The following is an 18,883-nucleotide window of genomic DNA, read 5'->3' as shown; positions in this document are numbered from 1 at the left end:
CATTTTGTTTTTTGAAAATTATATAAGCCCTTCAAGTTGCTTTTATTTTTATTTATTTTTTTATAAAATGTACCTATATATTTAAAGGAAAGCTTTTAGGAAAGCCGATTAGCCGCTTTTTTTTAGGAAATTTTGAAAAATACACCAGAGCAATTGGGAAAAAATCGAAAAAGAATATGGATCTAAAAGCTAATGTACGATAGATAAGTATTAAAAGATTGCTCACCCCTGCTTCCCCTCCATTGTAGGCGTGTCCACAGAAGGGAGGCGGGCCCACCATGTCCCATGGGGTCGTAGCGGGGTGTCCTCAGTAATAGAACGGAACCCGTGTCGAGCAGTCGCGTCACTATACGAAAACAATAAATAAATATTTTAAAAATAAATTGTATAAAAGCGAAAAAAACTGCGTTTCGCTATTATCATTTGTTGCAGCATCGCGTTTAAAAAACTCCTGTGATTATGAATAATCTAGTTTTATTTTTTTGACTCGATAATCCAAACGTCAAGTGAAAATTTATTTGAATAGTTTTTTTTTGTGAAAATTTTGCTATCATAAAAAATCATTTGTGTTTTTTTTTTATTGTGTTTTTTTATTGTTGTTGAAGGTACGGTGTTTTTTAATTTTGTTTTTATTGTGGTTGTGGTGTGTATTTATTGATTGTGTGTTTGTGATGGTAAAAAGGGTTGTTTTTTAGTCATTTGGCGTAGAAAACTCCGCTTTATTGCGTGCGGTAAAAAACCATGCGACCGACGCGACGCGTCGGTAGGACACATTTTGAGAAAATTGCTTCGCAGATGATTGTATTGAAATATTTTAATAAACATAAAAATACACAATCTAAAATACTATGATACGCATACAATAAAAATATAAAACAGCTGTAATTAAAAATATCTAAGATCTAATGATTAAATACATTTTTATGTTTTCGTACCTATATAGGCAAGATGACCCTAAGAAAGACTAATTAGGTGGACACCATTGTGACATTTATAATGGTCATCATTCCCTTTCCACACCTAATGGTGCATAAGGCACAGCATTGGTACACGGTTTTTAAAAGTTATTACGCCATGTGTCGTGTGCACTCTTTTCCAACTTTTCGGAACAATGTTTGTTATATGAGTCGGGTTGTGGTCCTGTGGCTAGTGTCTCGGACTCACGGACCGAAGGTCCGTGGTTCGAATCAAACTTTATCCCAACTTGATTCCCATTTTCTAATAGAGAGTTAATTACAACTTGGCCCTGAAAGTTACAATTTTGGGTAAATCATAAGAACTAAATTTTTTTTACGAAAATTAATTGTGTTCTACATTCCGCCCGGACACGGAAATGATGGTACTCGTAGAATTACTAAAGAATATTAACGTATTTTAGATGCACGCATAAAAATAAAAAAAAATAGAAGCTCTAGAGATTTCACTCATTTATTAATTAATTTATTTATATATACGCCCAATGGCTATTTTAAAGGACATATTTTATACATAGAAAATTATTATAATCATCATTATCATCGTTCCCTTTCCGCACCTAATGGTGCATAGGGCACTGCATTGGTACACGAATCGCAGCGTATCTTGATCATTTTTTTTACATGAAGGTAAGACGATCAGTCTTTCGATTCAGGTACCGGTCAAGGGACTATGAAATATTCTAATGTGAAAACACCATTTTAAATTAATATCACATATCAACTCTGAGTTCGGGCAAAGAAATTTCAGGTTTCTGGGCCCCAAAATATTTAATATTTACCAGAACATTGTAAAAACATGACACGGATTCAATTGAATAAATTTGTAAAAAATTGGTGACTGGGTTTAGGTAGAGAAAAATCAGATAATTTACTCAAAAATATTCTTGAATAATAAATGTTATAAATTAGTATTATAAAACTGTATAATAAATTAACTAGTAGGTTAAAATTTTATTGTGTATTTTGCATAAAAATATCTGCCTTAAAACAGGTTGTACCTAGTTAAGCAGACTAGACATTTTTGTCAATAAACCATGATTATTATTATTATTAACCATGTCGGGAATTGAACCAAGACCTCTTGCGTGGTAGGCAAACGCGTTGACCATTACATTCACAAAATACAATTCTAAGGTTCTTTATAATCTTCACAATTGTGTGTTTTTTTAAAACAAAAAGAAATATTTACGTTCTTATGATTTACCCAAATAATTAATTTTAAGGGCCATTTTCAACGAATTGTAAATAATTCACTATTAGAAAATAGGAATCAAGTTGGGGTAGAGTGGGATTCGAACCACGCACCTTTGAGCCGTGAGTCCGAGACACTAGCAACGGGACCACAACCCGAGATTTGGCTTGTTATTTTCCAGGTGAAGAGAACAAAAGCAACAAAAAAAGTACAAAAAAATTGTCAACAATGTATTCTACTTCATTGTTTTACAAAAAATAGTCAATAATTCATGGCATCTTCATTGTAAACTGCGGAAATATCGTAAGCAGCATTTGCAGCTTTATTCCCTCGATTAATTCAATTGAATTTATTCTTCGATAGAATCACTATGTAAAGCTCCCTTGAGGTATTATATTACGAAAATGGCGCTATATAAGTTATCCATAATAATAATTATTATTATTGAACGGGACCAGAAAGACCAGTCGAAAATGCTCACTTTCGTTCACTTGACATTCCATTTTGAAGGCTTCTAATTATATAAAATAGTGTATGTAACGTAATAGCAAACACAATATCTTGTAGAGCTAAAAAATATCTTTCGAATGAAGTAAAACCTTTTCCATTCTGTTTTACTTTTGGTGCACATTATTGTTTGGCTAAAAACGAAAACAAATTTTGTAAACACCTAATATTGTTGACTGTCTTTTTTAATAACAGAGTTACTAACGAACCCTAGCTAGACAGTCAAAGTAACTTTATATTATGCATAATTTATTTATTTATTAACGGACATTGTCCATTTATACAATTTATAGAGTTTTAATATAACAATAAAAGAATAGTTAAAAACAGTTTTAAAAAAAGTAAAGAAACTTTGACAAAGATTACATGACAGACAAGATCTGGACTATTTATTTAGTGCTCGTTTAAACCGCTGTAAACTTAAACCAAAAAGTTCCAGATCTTGTCTTGAGTTAACAATATGACAAGGACGTGTCATTGGAGAATTAACGCCATAGTTTGTTCTAAGCTGATTTATGAACCGTACTTCATTGTTTCTCAACCTACGAGTCGGAATACGAATTTTCACTTGTCCCAGTAATGATGGAACATCGATTATACCATTTAGTATGGAGAATATTAGTTCTACGTTTTTGTAGACTAGAATTATTCAACATTGACTCTATATCAGCATAAGAATAATTACCTCTCCCTAGTCCAAGCATTTACGCTACTTTTCGAAGCAAGCGATGTTGGACTGATTCAATTTGATTTATGCGATTGACATAAAATGGAGACCAGACCACTATTCTAGGAGGCATATTCTAGAAAAGGGCGAACAGTTGAGCAATAAAGAATTTTGATTGTACGGACATTAGTAAAATAAGAGGATATTCTGTTAATGAAGCCGAATAAGTTCAGTGATTTATTTACTGTATTATATATATGCTCGTTGTATGTCAGTTTATAGTTCAAAACAACTTCTAAGTCTGTGATGGACTTTACAGCAATTTTGAAGTTTTCTATTAGTACCTATAATACTTACATGTATTTTTTAAATTGTTTTTTTTATAAAGAGACAAAATTTTTACATGAGTACATATTTAAACAAAAGTACCTAAAAACTAAGTAAAATATGACACCAAAAAGAGGAACCCTCTTGTTCTTGATATGGGATTGATTGAATGTTTACTGAAACGCAATATAACTGTTATTAAATAACTATAATACATTTTTTTTATAAGACTGATAAATTCAACAAGGCTTTGAGTTACTGACCAAAGTAATATAAAAACTATCACCTCAAATACTGTAGGTCGTAAAATAATTTTAGTAAAGCTTAAATTACCTGGATTAATTAGAGACAGATTTGATTGCTTTTGAAATGATATAGTGATTTGAAATCGCGTTGAAAACTTACTTAAATATTTCCAGCAAAGTTAATTGCACAATCAAATTAAAATTAAAAATGTATTTTTATTTTTTATTTCTTGACAACGATTTGAATATTTGGCTATGCGGATGACTGAAGTTCGTATAAAAGGAGTTCTACTTTATTTACTAAATCGCAATATAAATATTATGAAATATTTATAGGTGATACAATACAAAACGGCGAAAAGACTAATAAATAAAATTAAGTTTTGGTTGATAATTAAAAAAATAATATAAAGACATTCACCTAAAATATTGTAGGTAATAAAACAATTGTTTTTTAATAAAGTATTTCAGTACGCTGAAATCTAATAATTAATAAAGGCGGTTGATAGATATATATTTTTAACTTAAATTGAATTTAGTAAAAACCTTTATAATTTTAAGGTCGTGAGGCATTTATTAAATAAGGTAATTTCTTGATGTGTGATACATATACTATAAATATTTTTGTTATTTTTAGAGTTAAATGTTGTCATTTGGACTTTATTTTGGTATATAAATGAAAAGTATAATTCAATGTTTTCTAATTCACTTTTTAATGATAATAGTTTATTTTTTAAATTTAATTTTCCCGCCCATATAAGTTCTACATACAAAAAATATATAAGCATAAATAGGTACATAGACAAACAATTCAAGAAAATAAAATAAAATACCTAAATTTTGTAAATTGGGTCTAGAATTCCAACCGTCCATGCGCTTAGTAGCTGCAAGACGTGTTGTAATCTTATTCGTTATTATTATTATTATTTTATTATTCCGAATCGGGTTGTGGTCCCGTAGCTAGTGCCTCGGACTCGAGGCTCAACGGTCCGTGGTTCGAATCCCACTCTACCCCAACTTTATTCCCATTTTCTAATAGAGAGTAATTTACAACTCGTTAAAAATGGCCCTAAAAATTGAATATTGGGTTAAATCATAAGAACGCAAATATTTCTTTTTATCAAAAAAAAACAAAAAAAATAATTTCATTAATACACTAAATTTCTTTGTAAATTTAAAAAATGTGTAAATGGGGGCTAGATTTCTTACCGCCCATGCGCTCTGTAGCTGCAAGACGGGCTGGTATTTTTATTTATTGTACAGCGCCCTTGAGGTGATTTTCACAAAAATGGCGCTATATAAATTATCCAACTATAAAAGCTTAGGTACGGTATAAAGAGAAAAAAAGTAGGTATTTAGAATACAATGTTGAAAAACACACAGAAATAAATGAAATTGAAGGAAATAAACATTTTTAAAATTAAAATAAAAAAACTCCTATGTAATACAGATTAGAACATTTGTTATGTAGATTTTTCAATAATATGTAACCAAATTTTTTAAATATGATTTTGCTATAAATTTTCAACTTGCACGGATAACTTTTTTTTTTCGGAAAAAAAAATGTTTTTTCATTTTTTTTATTATGAGTTACATTATATTTTACCTACAATTATTGAGGACCTTTTTTTTTAAAACTCATCCGCTTGAAACGTAATTTTTCAGGAGGGTTTTTGTGATTAGCGTCAAATCGCGAAAACAGTCTTTGTCTTAAAAATTACACCTTACAACTAAGCCTGAAGGTAATCTAATCTATAATTAAACGTAGTTATGCAGAAAGCAGCCAGTCCACAATTAAAAAAAAAAAAAAAAAAAAAAGAGATATGATGTATTCGCGTTTGGTATGGTCAATTCAATGTTCTGCTAAAAACAACCAGGCCGGTTTCAAACAAAAAATGTAATAATCATTTTCTGAAAAGAGGGCTGATTACAAAAACAGCATTTCTTAATTTGCAGATAACACCCACAGTACTGAGAAAATCTTATGGTATAGTATAGATGCTGATGGGAAGATTAATGCCAACATCCAATTTTCATCAAATTTTCCGTCTATTGACTTATTTATTTATATATACGCCCAATGGGCATTTATACATAGAAAAATATTATAAAGGAAAGTAGAAAGATACAATGGTATATACATAGTAGACTTGGTGGGAGTGGAAGCGGGAGAGAGGTGTTTATAATTGAATTTGATTCAGTGATCGTTTGAAAGAAGACAACTTGTTATCAAAGAAATCAAGACTGGTATGTTTGTTGGCAGACCTAAGAATTCTGGGCATAGGGGAATGAAAACCATAGTTAGTTCTATATTTATATATATTTGGATAATTTATATAGCGCCGTTTTTGTGAAAATCGCCTCAAGGGCGCTGTACAATAAATAAATATTCCACCACGTCTTGCAGCTACAGAGCGCATGGACGGTTGGGATTCTTGTTCCTCGTCCCAATTATGATATACGGGAGCTAGATTACATCACGTCTTGCAGCTACAGAGCGCATAGACAATAAGAAATCTAGCCCCTTATTACATCTTTTTATTTTTTATTTGACAATAAAGTTAAGAGATTTAGTGATATTTAAAAAATATATATAACAAACAAATTTATAAAAATAGAAGTTAGATAACAACAAGTCTTGCAGCTACTGAGCGCATGGACGGTTGGAATTCTAGACCTCTATGGTTATCGGTATGAAAAAGTAAGTTTTGTCTGAGGTTCTAGATGGGATATTATGTGAAGTAAAAGACCTGAAACCTTTATCGTGCGGGTGAGATTTATCCGGCTGAAGCTCCTTTACTTCACAAAAGTCAACCGACGGAAAAGTTGAGAAAATGTGGATGTTTAAACATAGGCAGAATGGTGAATGTTACACAGTGTGTAAAGTGGCCACCTCAACCAGCAAATGATAGGTCTGTAAATGCCTAGACTTCCATATTCCCTTATCAAAATGTTTTACCTCGCTGTTAAAACAAATTTAGAACTAAATAACTATCGAGAAAGGAAATCTAACCTATTTACAAACATTTATAACATTTTTGCGACCTTTATCATTACACAAAACAATTTATTAGGCCGAAGTGACCATACCGTATTAGTTATTTTCCGTTTTTTAAACCGTTTTATAATGTCGAATTGTGAAATATCAAATATAAAACGGTTAATTTTATGTCTTTTAACGTTTAATCATCAGTGTGGCCATATATGGAGCAAAGTGTAGTCGCACGCAAAAAAGCAATCCCTGCGAAAAGGTTGAGAATACCACCCCAGGGCCCAGGGAGTTATCTTCGACTGTCTATAAAGAAAAGCCGATATTTGTGTACAAAAATGAGTATATTTGCATGAACGTTTAAAGTATCTTCGTCTTTACTCTATAATTTACCATGATTAGAACAAGAAAATGTATGCACATTCTGCTTTTTATACAGAAAACTTCATTTTACTTTGTTGTTAAAATTTAAGATAAATGTAAACTTCTCATTGTAATCGGGGTCCTGGGCTGCAATTACGAACGCTATCTTCATCGGTACATATCGAGACGCTCATCGATATTCACGTACGAAAATGAGTATATTTGTATGGAAATTTTAAGTACCTTCGTCGGTAACCTGTAATTGAGCACGTTGAGAAAAAAATGTAAAAAAATTCTATTTTTCGTGCAGAAAACTTAATTTTACTTTTTGCAAAAAATTGAAGAATTTTTTTTACTTCCCTTTAGATGACATTAATGACCCGTCTTTGCCGTATTGTTAACTCAATAAAAGACCTGGACTTTTTTGGTTTAAGTTTGCAGCGATTTAAACAAGCAGTAAATAAATAGTGCAGATCTTGTCTTGGTGTCCCTTATGTTTGTCAAGGCTTCTTTTCTTTTTAAAAAATGTTTTTAACTATTCTTTTATTGTAATATTTAAAACCTATATATTGTATAAATGGACTAACAATAATAAATAAATAGAATACGGGTCCTGGACTGGACTGGACTGGATTCCCACATTTCCCAATAATTTATTAATCTCGATTCAGATATCTATCAATGTTACTTTCATCGTCTTTGCCAAGACCACTTTTTTTGTAAATTAATTTTTTTGTTGGCCTTGTGGTGTAGTGGTTAGTTTGCCGAAAATAGCTTTTATAGTCGTTTGCCTACCATGCAAGAGGTCTCGTGTTCGGTTCCCGACATAATTGCAATTAAATACTCATTAAAAATTTGTTTTTAAACTAGAATATTTCATAATTTTTTTAGACTTTAAACTTTTAATTTGATTCTTAATTTTGTCTTTCAATTTTAACTTTTTAATTTTAATTCTTATTTTTAACTTTTAATTTAAACTTTTAACTTAATTTTAATTTAAACTTTTCATTTTCATTTTAACTTTTACTTTTAATTTTAATCATTTGATTTCAACTCTTAATTTATACTTACCTACATCTACTACCTGCATCGAATAATTTATTGTTAGTTGTGATTTTTTTTACAATTAAATTGAAATGTTCATGGAAGCAGAGAGAGAGGGAGGAAAGTAGAGTAGCTTTACAATGTCTTCTCCTTTTTATGAACTTTTTATGTAATATTTTTATTTTTACTTTTTTAGAATTAAATTATTTTACCCCTCTCCTCCTGCATTCATTAGTGTGAAATCTGTAATTGGTCTTACTTTTTAAAATTGTTCTTTTGTACCTTGTTTTATATAAAGACTGTATGATTTCATTAATAAATAAATAAATAAATAATTCCTGGACCGGCACCTGATCATCTTACCTTCATGTAACAAAAATGATCAAGTTACGCTGCGATTGGTGTACCAATTCAGTGCTCTATGCACCATTTGGTACGGAAAGGGAATGATGATGATGATTTATTATATTTTTTTAACAAAAAGTTCAAATCAGTTGAAGTGTTTTTTTTTAAACCTTTCTAAGCATCTTGCGCTGTGTTCATCGTACCGTATTCAATCCTATTTTCGACATCTGTTTTATAAAAGTAAAGGATTAAAACACAATGGTTTGACAAGGACTTGACATCACAAAAGATTACCTCCTGTTACAAAATGTTTATTGCAAATCTGCTTAACAGAAATCTCAACATAATCCCTTTACAGAAATATGTTTTTAATACAAATAACGAGAAGAAGCCTTGGCCCTTTCGGCTTTTATCGGAATGAAACGAACCTATTCTAAGACAGTTTGATACCAAGTATCAGCACATCGTCATCATACTCCTGTCCACACCCGATGATGCTTATGGCACTGCAATAGTTCATTAAAATTCACTAGATTCACTTAAATTCTTAACAATTTTCTCAACAATTTTACATTTAAAAAAAAAATTTAAAAACTGATATTTTATTTTATTTTATTTTATTTGGGAAATCAACATTTCTACATACATATTTATAGTAAACAAACAGATATAGTGTATAAACTCCGAACTAATAAAAGATTTCCACAAAGTATACAAAGTTAGTAAAGAAAATATATATCATATTAAATAAATACGTATAAGTTTATAAATATAAAAATGTTATTTTCATATATTCATAAATATTGTTTAATAATCAAAGATTTTTTTTTTTAAGAACAGTAAGTTATTGTAAATTGGGCGGGATTAGGACAAGAATGCTTGAAGGGAGATGCGCATATTTATTATTATAATGTCTACCAAGTTACATAATGCATTTTTAGTGTAAATTTTAAATCTGACAGAGTGATGTTTGTGTAATCTATATCTTTAAATTTTGTATAGTACGCTAAAAAAGTTCTACGAAAAAAAGCATCTTTAACACACATTTTTTTACTTATTGGTATGAAACAGGTGGTACCGTCTACAAATCCTGGCTATATATTTTGCAAAAATAAATATATTTTTTTTGTGCGTTATTTACAAAGATATGATTTTTTAAAGTTACATTTATCAAATACCGCGCCAAATGACTGTAATCAGTGTGTCACTTTTCCGTAGTGACGTTATGAAACGGTTGGCGTTCTTACTTTCACTGACCGCGGTAAGTTATATTTCTCCAGCCAATAACAAAACTGACAAGAATCTATGAAATATTACTTTGATTACTTCATTTAGTTGATCGTAATTTCCTTATTTCTATGTTATTTTTTAATGTCTAAACTTTTCAATCACAAATTATACTCTTTTTTTCTATGGTCAAAACGTTCCTTACAAGGTGCGGGGGCTTTAAAGCGAAAACCGGAAATACTACACGTAGATATAAGGAGTGACGTCATTATTTACGAAATGAATACTATTTTTAACATTTTTTATTTATTTTTGCATGCGTTTTTGAGTTATTTTATCCTACTCTAAAATTTTTAAATATTCACGTGTACACGAAAACAATTAAGAATTTTTTAAATTTTAATTCCGGGTTGGGCTGGAATTCCTCATTGTTAATACCTAAAATGTTTTTTAAAAAATCGCTGCTTTGTGCTTTAATCTAGGAAGGAATACGGGAATACGTTTGTTTGAAGAAATGTGGGACCGCATTTCCTCTTAATGAGTGTGCATGTGTGTGCGTGCAGGGTCACCCTAACCGTAGCTAGTGGTGTGTTCAAATTTCACGGTATAATCGGTATATCAATATCAGTTTCGGTAAACAACTTGTGCTATAAATATTACCGATTAAAAACAGAGACACAGTGTCGTTCAATATCGTTGTATCACAGGTAACTATTGAGAATTTGATGTTTTTTGAAGATATTTATTTCATGATAAAACTCTTAGAGCCTTAGTCAAAATTTAATGTAAAGTTACGCCTTGGCATAGAGATAGAATACGAATGGGAATACCTTCCTCGTTATTTATTTATTTATTTTATTTTATAATTTTTTTGCATAAAATTAATACACATATTTAAAAACATGGAAACTAAATAAAATCAATGAATAAAAAATGAAAACGAAGTGTTCTCTGTTTATGATAGTCTCTATCTAACATGGCTCAGCCAGTTCTAAGATGAAGGTTTTTTTATATTTTAGAGCATAAGTAGTCCTATACAAATATAACAATAACAAAAAAAACTAAAACTTCCTAATTATAAATGCCTAGCTAATCAAATGTAAGAAATTAAAAAACTGTTATTTACAAATATAAGGTAGGTATATATGCGTGTCAAGAATACATGTTACTTAAACATAAATAATATAGTATAATATATAATAAAAACAAATATAAAGTAATGAAATACATAAAAATATAAATAATATGTGTACCAATAATGTAAAGTACTACATTATTTGATCTACATATATTTTTCAAAAAAATCTCTCGCTACACTATTTATATGTGCAGTTATTTTTATTTTAAAATTTGTTTTACATTTTGAGTCTTTTTTATTTAGCCAAAGGCGGTTGATACAAATGGGACAATACAGTTAATTTGTGTTGCTGAACGAGTGTTTATATTTTGTTGGGTTCTTTTGACCTCACTTAATTTATCATAAAATGTAAGTAGTAGGCACCTCACAAACAATTGTCTTACATCCAATATCATCATTAATTCAGCAAATAGATCGTCCGTTGGATACCTCAAAGGTTTTTTGAGAATGATGTTTATAATCCATTTTTGTGCTTTTTTCACTGGTTCAAGGATTGAACAAGGATTATTTTTATTACTAAGGGTAACTTATAGAGCGCCATTTTCGTAGTATAATACCTAGCACAGTACTATACAAAGCGCATTGACGAGTGAAAATCTAGCAACTTAAAATTAAATTAATTAATTTACAAAAAATAAACATTGGGCGTAGTAAAAAAATTGTTTATAAGTGTTCACGCTAAAAAAAAGCAATAAAAAAATATTTTTAAAAAGCACTTTTTTATCATCGAAATCAATACGATTTATTCCGTTTTTAAAATAACATTTTTACTTTATAACATTATGTAATGGCGCCAGAACTCATAAATTTTCTATGCCTGATATTTAATTTGATAATTTCATCTTCGGGTAAATGTTTCCTTTGACGAATCTGAATAAATGTGTTAATTAATTTTGATATCTTCGAGTCTCGAAACCACCCAAAGCAGTAAGTGTATGCATATAAAAAATATCAGATAATTTGATCCTTAATCTCAGCCACGAATCAATAATTTTAGCCAAAAAATGAATGTATAAATGTTTTTTTACGTTTTATCAACATTTTATTTTATTTTTATTTATTCAATTTTTTTGCTTACAAACTATAAACTATAGTTAATAATAAAAATAATGTTAACTCACCGGGGTTTCCCGTGCCGAGGACACTTAACAATTTAGTTTTTTTTAAATTACATTTGAGAATAAACAAAGAAGACAAACTTAAAAAACAAACATAGTTAACAAATATTCAGACAGTATTAAAAACAAGGTATTTATGTACATATATGTTATTTATATTACAAAACACACATTGAAAATAACAAAAACCTAACATAAGCTGTACACTTGTGGAGCAATTGGTTCAATATTGGTATGGGCGAATGAGACAATCCATTTTACTTCTACCTAGCTCCACTATCCATTTTTTTATAGCCTTTTTAAACATTTTCTCGTTACTAATTGTTTTAATAGGCAGTAGAAGTAGGTTATTATTAATTGAATAATACTCAAAATCCCTTTGTCCGAAAGCGGTTTTAGTTTGTATTTGTTTAAGTTGTCTATGTGTTGAGGATCTAGTGATTATATTATTTGTAAGTGATGTATTGTAGGGGTTATGTCTTTCATTTGAGTAGGAGTAGTTTTTGAATCTATAAGTGAGTATTGTTTTAGCGTATAATTGTTTTGGTGTCATAAGTTGTGATTATATAATATACAAATAACATTATGTACAAAAGTTAAAAAAATAAATAGTCCTGAATAAAAAAGTACGGGAGCGCACCACCACCACTTTGGCACAGTGGCAGGGAAGTGGGAGGGGGAAGGAGAAGGGGGACACATGTTAAGACTTTTGCCAGTAATGGGCAATAAATACGTTTGTTGTTATTTCGAATTGTTTGAAGAGACTTAGGTAGATATATTTTTGAATAGTAATATTTGTTCCTGACGAGAGCCGGAGCGCCGCTCTGCTCAGATAAAAAGTGGCGGAGCGCCACTCCGGTGCGCTCCGGCCCGACTACACCACTACCAACAAATATTTGAATATGGACAATGGACATGTCAGGAGTCTGAATATTCGGCGTGCGTTGGTGAGAAGATGTATGCATGTAGAGAAAGCGAGGTCTGTAAGGATGCAAGGATACAATGTGGCGTTCTGTCCTCTCTGGCTTCTGATGTGATGGTTTTTTGGTTTTGAGTGACAACTTCGTATGTTTAAATATCACCAAAATTTATGCTCATATTTTTTTCTTTATTTTTCTTTACAGATCTTCCTGCTGTGGTTAAGAAAACAAATTAAAAATACCTAGTACCGTGGATGATAAGTGCTTAAGAGAGTGCAGTGATATTTTTAATGATATAATAAGTAAAAATTATAATAAAAACTGAATAATGTGACAGAAATAAAACACAATAAAAAGTTTTTTGGTTTCGTTAGCGTGAGCAGGAAGACGATGAGCGATCTTCAGAAGATTCTATCTTCATGATGAACGCTTTTATGGAAACTCCGCATGCTCATCTGGCGACGTTCGGTCTGAAGATGTCTCCTCCGCAGCCAGCGGCCCCAGATCCTCACCATCCACACAGCCACCATCCTCATTCATTGCCGCACTCCCAGACGAACGCGTACCACCCCCATCTGAACCCGCACCCGGGCTACGCGACCCGAGACTTCCTGCTGAGAAGAGACGACTTCATGCCGCAGCCGAACGAAGGCGTCATCTTCCCTCCGCCCCTGCACGAACACCAGACCTTAAACCACCAGCACCTGGCGAACCCTCACTTCAACCACCATCACCAGATGCGCTTGGGAATGGACGCGTGGAGAACGGAGCCGTACCACCATCAGACGCCCCCGCATCAATTCATGCCGCATCACATTTCTGCCCTACCTCACCACCCGGCTCACGGGGCGTTCTTCCGCTACATGAGGCAGCCGATGAAGCAGGAGATGCAGTGCCTCTGGGTGGAGCCCGAACAGCCGGCTCCGCGGAAACACTGCGGGAAGAACTTCAGCTCGATGCACGAGATCGTGACGCACTTGACGGTGGAGCACGTGGGCGGGCCCGAGTGCACCACGCACGCGTGCTCGTGGCAAGGGTGCTCGAGGAACGGGAGGCCGTTCAAAGCCAAGTACAAGCTGGTCAACCACATCAGGGTCCATACGGGAGAGAAGCCGTTCCCCTGCCCCTTCCCGGGGTGCGGAAAAGTCTTTGCGAGATCAGAAAATTTGAAAATTCACAAGAGAACGCATACGGGTAAGTTAGTTTTTACTTTTTATTATTGTTTAAAACGAAATCGTACGTTTTCGCATCTGTTCAATATGTTAGTCTAAATTTGACTCATTTTTATCATAAATATAGTTTAACCACATTTTTTTATCTTTCTTACCCACAAATTAACATATTTAAATATACCTACACAAATGGTTGTTGATGGCTGTGTAGTCAAAATACCTATGTATGGTCAGTTCAATGCCTTTTAGGCATTTATATTTTTTGTAGTCTTCACACCTTGGACACCGGATTAGGAAATTAAAATTTGTATTACTATGCTAGATGTTAATACAACAAAATATTTATCCTTCCTACGTGAAGAATAAATGTTTGCTAATTCAGCAACACATCTGTATAAGAGAGAGCACGAAGATAGAACTCATAACTAGGAAGATAAAACTCATAACGAGGAAGACAGAGACGTTGTTCTGTGGCGGGTGTTGTGTAAAACAGATTCAGTGAAATCCAGTCTTCAGCCGGTTGATGACATTGATGGGGGACGCACGCGCGTAACATGAGGGGTGTATTTAGTGTTTATGATTTTTAATTTATTTTGCTATAACAGGGCTAAGTTATATGTTTATTTGCATAAATTATGGAAAAGGAATTATTAAACAGTACGTCTCCTTGTTTTTTTTTTTTTTCAAATTTCTGAACGTTAGAAAATTCCGTCTTTTACTAGTGGTAACTTATCGTAGGCAACTGAAATGGCTCAAAATTAGACAGCGGAGAGGCTATTACTCCCTCTCACTTCTGTTCAATGTACTGCATAGTCCTAACGCTCCTATATACCTGCGTGAAAAAGTTCAACGCGTATCAGTTCATGGTTTACCTCTTCGTTCTAATTCTCAAGGCGCTCTTTCAATATCCATCCACAATTCCTCTTTCTTCTCTAACTCATATAATGTCCATGCGGCTCGACTGTGGAATCATTTCCCATCTACCATCAAAGATGTTGCTACATTATCTCTGTTTAAATCACGTCTGAAGAAACATCTCCTTTCTCTTCCTTAATCTCTCCTCCTTTCCTTTTTCCTCTTTTTTCCTTTTTCCCATTGAGTAATATTTTTGATATAAGGTCATTTATAAACAAATACGTTTATTTCTATTTTTATATATCTTTAGCTTTTTAATCTTTTTTTTTCTATTGAATATGTTCTGTAACATGAATTATAAAAAAAAAACTATTATTTTATTGGTTGGTTGGAAGAAATTGTTATTTGGCAATTAGCCCGCCAATGTACAAATAACATTATGTACAAAAAGTTAAATAAATAAATTAAGGGTAGTTTCTAAGGCACTAATTGACTCATCAGTAAATATTAATATTTAATAATTATAAGTTAAACAACCACACATCGTATATTTAATTTATCTCAACTAATTAGTCAGGGGTTGGGCTTTACGCTCTAGGCGTATAAGGCACACGTCTAACCATAAATAATTTATGGGAAATCAGGGCAACCTTATCAAATTAACATACCTAATATTGTTTTTTCTAATATCTTTAAAGATAGTATGTACAGAAATATTACTTTGCCATTAATTATTTAATTGAGTGAGTTTTGTAAACATTGAAATAATTTATTTTTAAATGCTTTTTTTGTTTAATTCGGGAAACATAAAGTACGATTTTATTTTATTTTATTTATTTCGAATACAAACAGATGTACAGGTTAAATGAATATTTTTTTTAAAAAATATATAAAATATATACATAGGACCAGCCATCCAATTAAATGTATTCACTAAATAATACTGTAATAAAGCGACGACGGCTTGAAGTTTAAACTATATAAATAATAAATGTACTATATATTAAAATAAGATAAATATGGACAAAACAAGGAGATAGTGGAAAGGAAAAGAAGGAAATTGATAAGGAGTGGTAAAGGATGATTGAAGGAAAGTGAGAGTGGAAAATTGCATTTGATTTAATGATTAAACGAATTATGAATGAAGAGCATGAATCAAGCCTATTAATTCTCTTCTGTACATATTGTATGGAGTGTTAAATATATCAAGACTATTAAATTTTTTGTTAAATGTTTCACATATACGAGGGATCGTAGAATGTTTCCGATGATTAGTTTTAAATTTACGAATATAGAAAATATCAAAGAGTCTAGTTGGCCTGGAGGGGACACGGTAAGCAAGTATTTCATTGCTTTGGAGTATACAAAATTAGACTTAATTCTAATGGACCGGTGAAGCTTACATATTATATTATCAATGAAATAGGCTATCAATGAACTATATTTATTAATTTAACTACAATAATAATATTGGAAGGGGAAAAAAAAGCAAAAGTAAGATTAATTAAAAAAATTAATTAAAACAAGCTCAAATTATTCGGTAATTACTAGAAAAAACAATATTTAAAGAATGATGAAATCAGGCGAGAGTGTACATCTGAGTCAAGTATAATTGATAAGATTAAGAAAGGGTCTCTGAGATGGTTTGGTCTCGTAGAACTAATGGACGACGAAAGAATGGTAACACAAGTATATATGGCGAAAATGAACGGCAACGTGAAACGAGGACGAACAAGGAAGACGTGGCATTATTAGATAAACCAAAATCTTAAGTCTGGTCATGTCAAAAGCAGACAGAACTGAAGGGCATATATGAAAAAATGTATTCATGTGGAAGAAGCTAGGAATGTATGGCAGGATAGACGTGTGTGGCGGTCCATTCTCTCTGTCTACCCCTACGGGGCAATGGCGTGATGTTAGTATCAGAAGTAGTAGTAAAGCAACCAAAAACAACGGCTAAAAAAGATAAATTAAAAGTATCTGATCAGTATTTATATACCCGAGACCTAGACTGGAGCTGAAGCGTAAGACTGATAATTTTACTTTCATTTAACAAAAAATGACTAAGATACACTGCGATTGGTTGTATGCACCATTAGGTGCGGAAAGGGAATGACAATGGTGCCAGTCCAGGAACTATTATTATCACAATGTTTGAGTTTGTCCAAATATTTGTAAACAATGAAGTTTTCAGCTCTTTAACTTCACTAAAATCAACAAATGGAAAAATTGAAGAATTATGGATGTTAAAACATAGGCAAAATGGTGATATTACACAGTGTGTAAAGTGGCCACTTAAACCAGCCAATGACAGATCATAAGCCCTATAAAGGCCTAGACTTCCATATTACCTTCTTTAAGGTATTCTCAATCCCTGTTGTAATTTGTTACTATTATTACTGATAGATAATTTGTATTTATAAATAAATATGAATTATCCAACTATAATACTAGATAAAAGGAAGCATATTTGGAATACCATTTACATTTTTTAATACATAGGTGAACTTTTACTAAAATGGCGCTTTATAAATTATCGCAATTAAATAAATAATAATAAAAGTTTTTTTTTTGTCGGTTACGATGTTTTGCGATCGTGGCTCGATACATATCGTGATATATATCAGTGATACATATCGTTCGAACCCGGTAGGTACCTTCAATTATATTGAATTTTAGAATAAAGTCTCTAAATGTGTTTCCGTGTACCTATATCAAAAAAAGAAATAAAAATGGCTAAATTTCAAACAGGCATGGAGTGGGTGGGTTATGAACTATAAAAATATTTATATCTTCTTACGGAATGTCGCGAGCAAAGGACATAATTCAGAAATTGGATATTTTTACTACATCCCGATGGCCACTGTAACGTAACTCGATACCCTACCACCACTGGTGTTTATCACAAATTATTTGTTTATATTTTTATTTTAAAGTTTTTTTTAAAAAATTATATCTGCCCCGGACATTTAAATGATTTAGTGCAAATTAAGAAATGAGCGGTTCCTATTACAAGACTTTCTTTATCAATGGTTAGCTTGGGATGCTTCTTGTTTTGAAGAAGGATCTTGTATTTGTTTATTTTTATTTTTTATTTAACTCTTTGATAAACATAGTCTAATAAATATTTACATCGATACTTTTTCTAACAGTATTTATTTATTTATGAATGTAAAGATACATATATAAAAAATATATAGCTCTATGAGGCTTAGAGCCCTGTGTTGAGTTGGGATACAACATAATGGGAAGTGGTAGCATGCATATTATTAAAGAATAGTCATATTTACCATCATCATTATTCCCTTTCCGCACCTAATGGTGCATAGGGCACTGCATCTCAGTGACGAATGGTGATTTTATTTACAGGTAAGCTATAAAAAAATATCATATTTTTTCATTTCATTTAATTTAATTTTTTTTTTGGCACCACAACAGGCCAGGAGGCCCAATTACAGTGGTGAAACATAACATTACAGAACAACCAGGCTTGAGAAAAATCACATTTTAATTTTTGTGTTCTCACCGGGAATCGAACCCGGAACCTTCCGTGCGTGAGTCAGGCGTCTTGACCACTATACCACGGAGGCCGCCTTCATAGGAGGTACATAATGTAATGTAAGTAATCTATACTATAAATTGATATTTTTCTGTGGTTCTGTGTGATACAACAACTCTCATCCATAAAATCAACTCAAACGATGTAACTTCGTGATATATTATATTATATAGATATATTATCCATTACTCTAATATATAATTCATTAAAAAATAAATATAAAATACCACTATGAATT

The 18,883-nt window shown here is 31.8% G+C and overlaps 1 protein-coding gene across 1 annotated transcript; it reads left to right on the top strand.

Moving 5' to 3' along the window:
* Window positions 1–309: 309 nt before the first annotated feature.
* Window positions 310–14,253, top strand: LOC148283848 (zinc finger protein ZIC 5-like; the record flags this gene model as incomplete). The annotated part of the gene is made up of 2 exons (XM_088243124.1): window positions 310–605; window positions 13,264–14,253. A coding segment is annotated over exon 2 (775 nt), but the record flags the coding sequence as incomplete, so codon positions are not given.
* Window positions 14,254–18,883: the final 4,630 nt, after the last annotated feature.

This window comes from Micrasema longulum, unplaced genomic scaffold (assembly GCF_059751315.1).
Source record: "Micrasema longulum isolate JH-2025_06_02 unplaced genomic scaffold, ASM5975131v1 h1tg000187l, whole genome shotgun sequence".
NCBI lineage: Eukaryota > Metazoa > Arthropoda > Insecta > Trichoptera > Brachycentridae > Micrasema > Micrasema longulum.
This window is presented reverse-complemented; position numbering and strand designations above follow the sequence as displayed.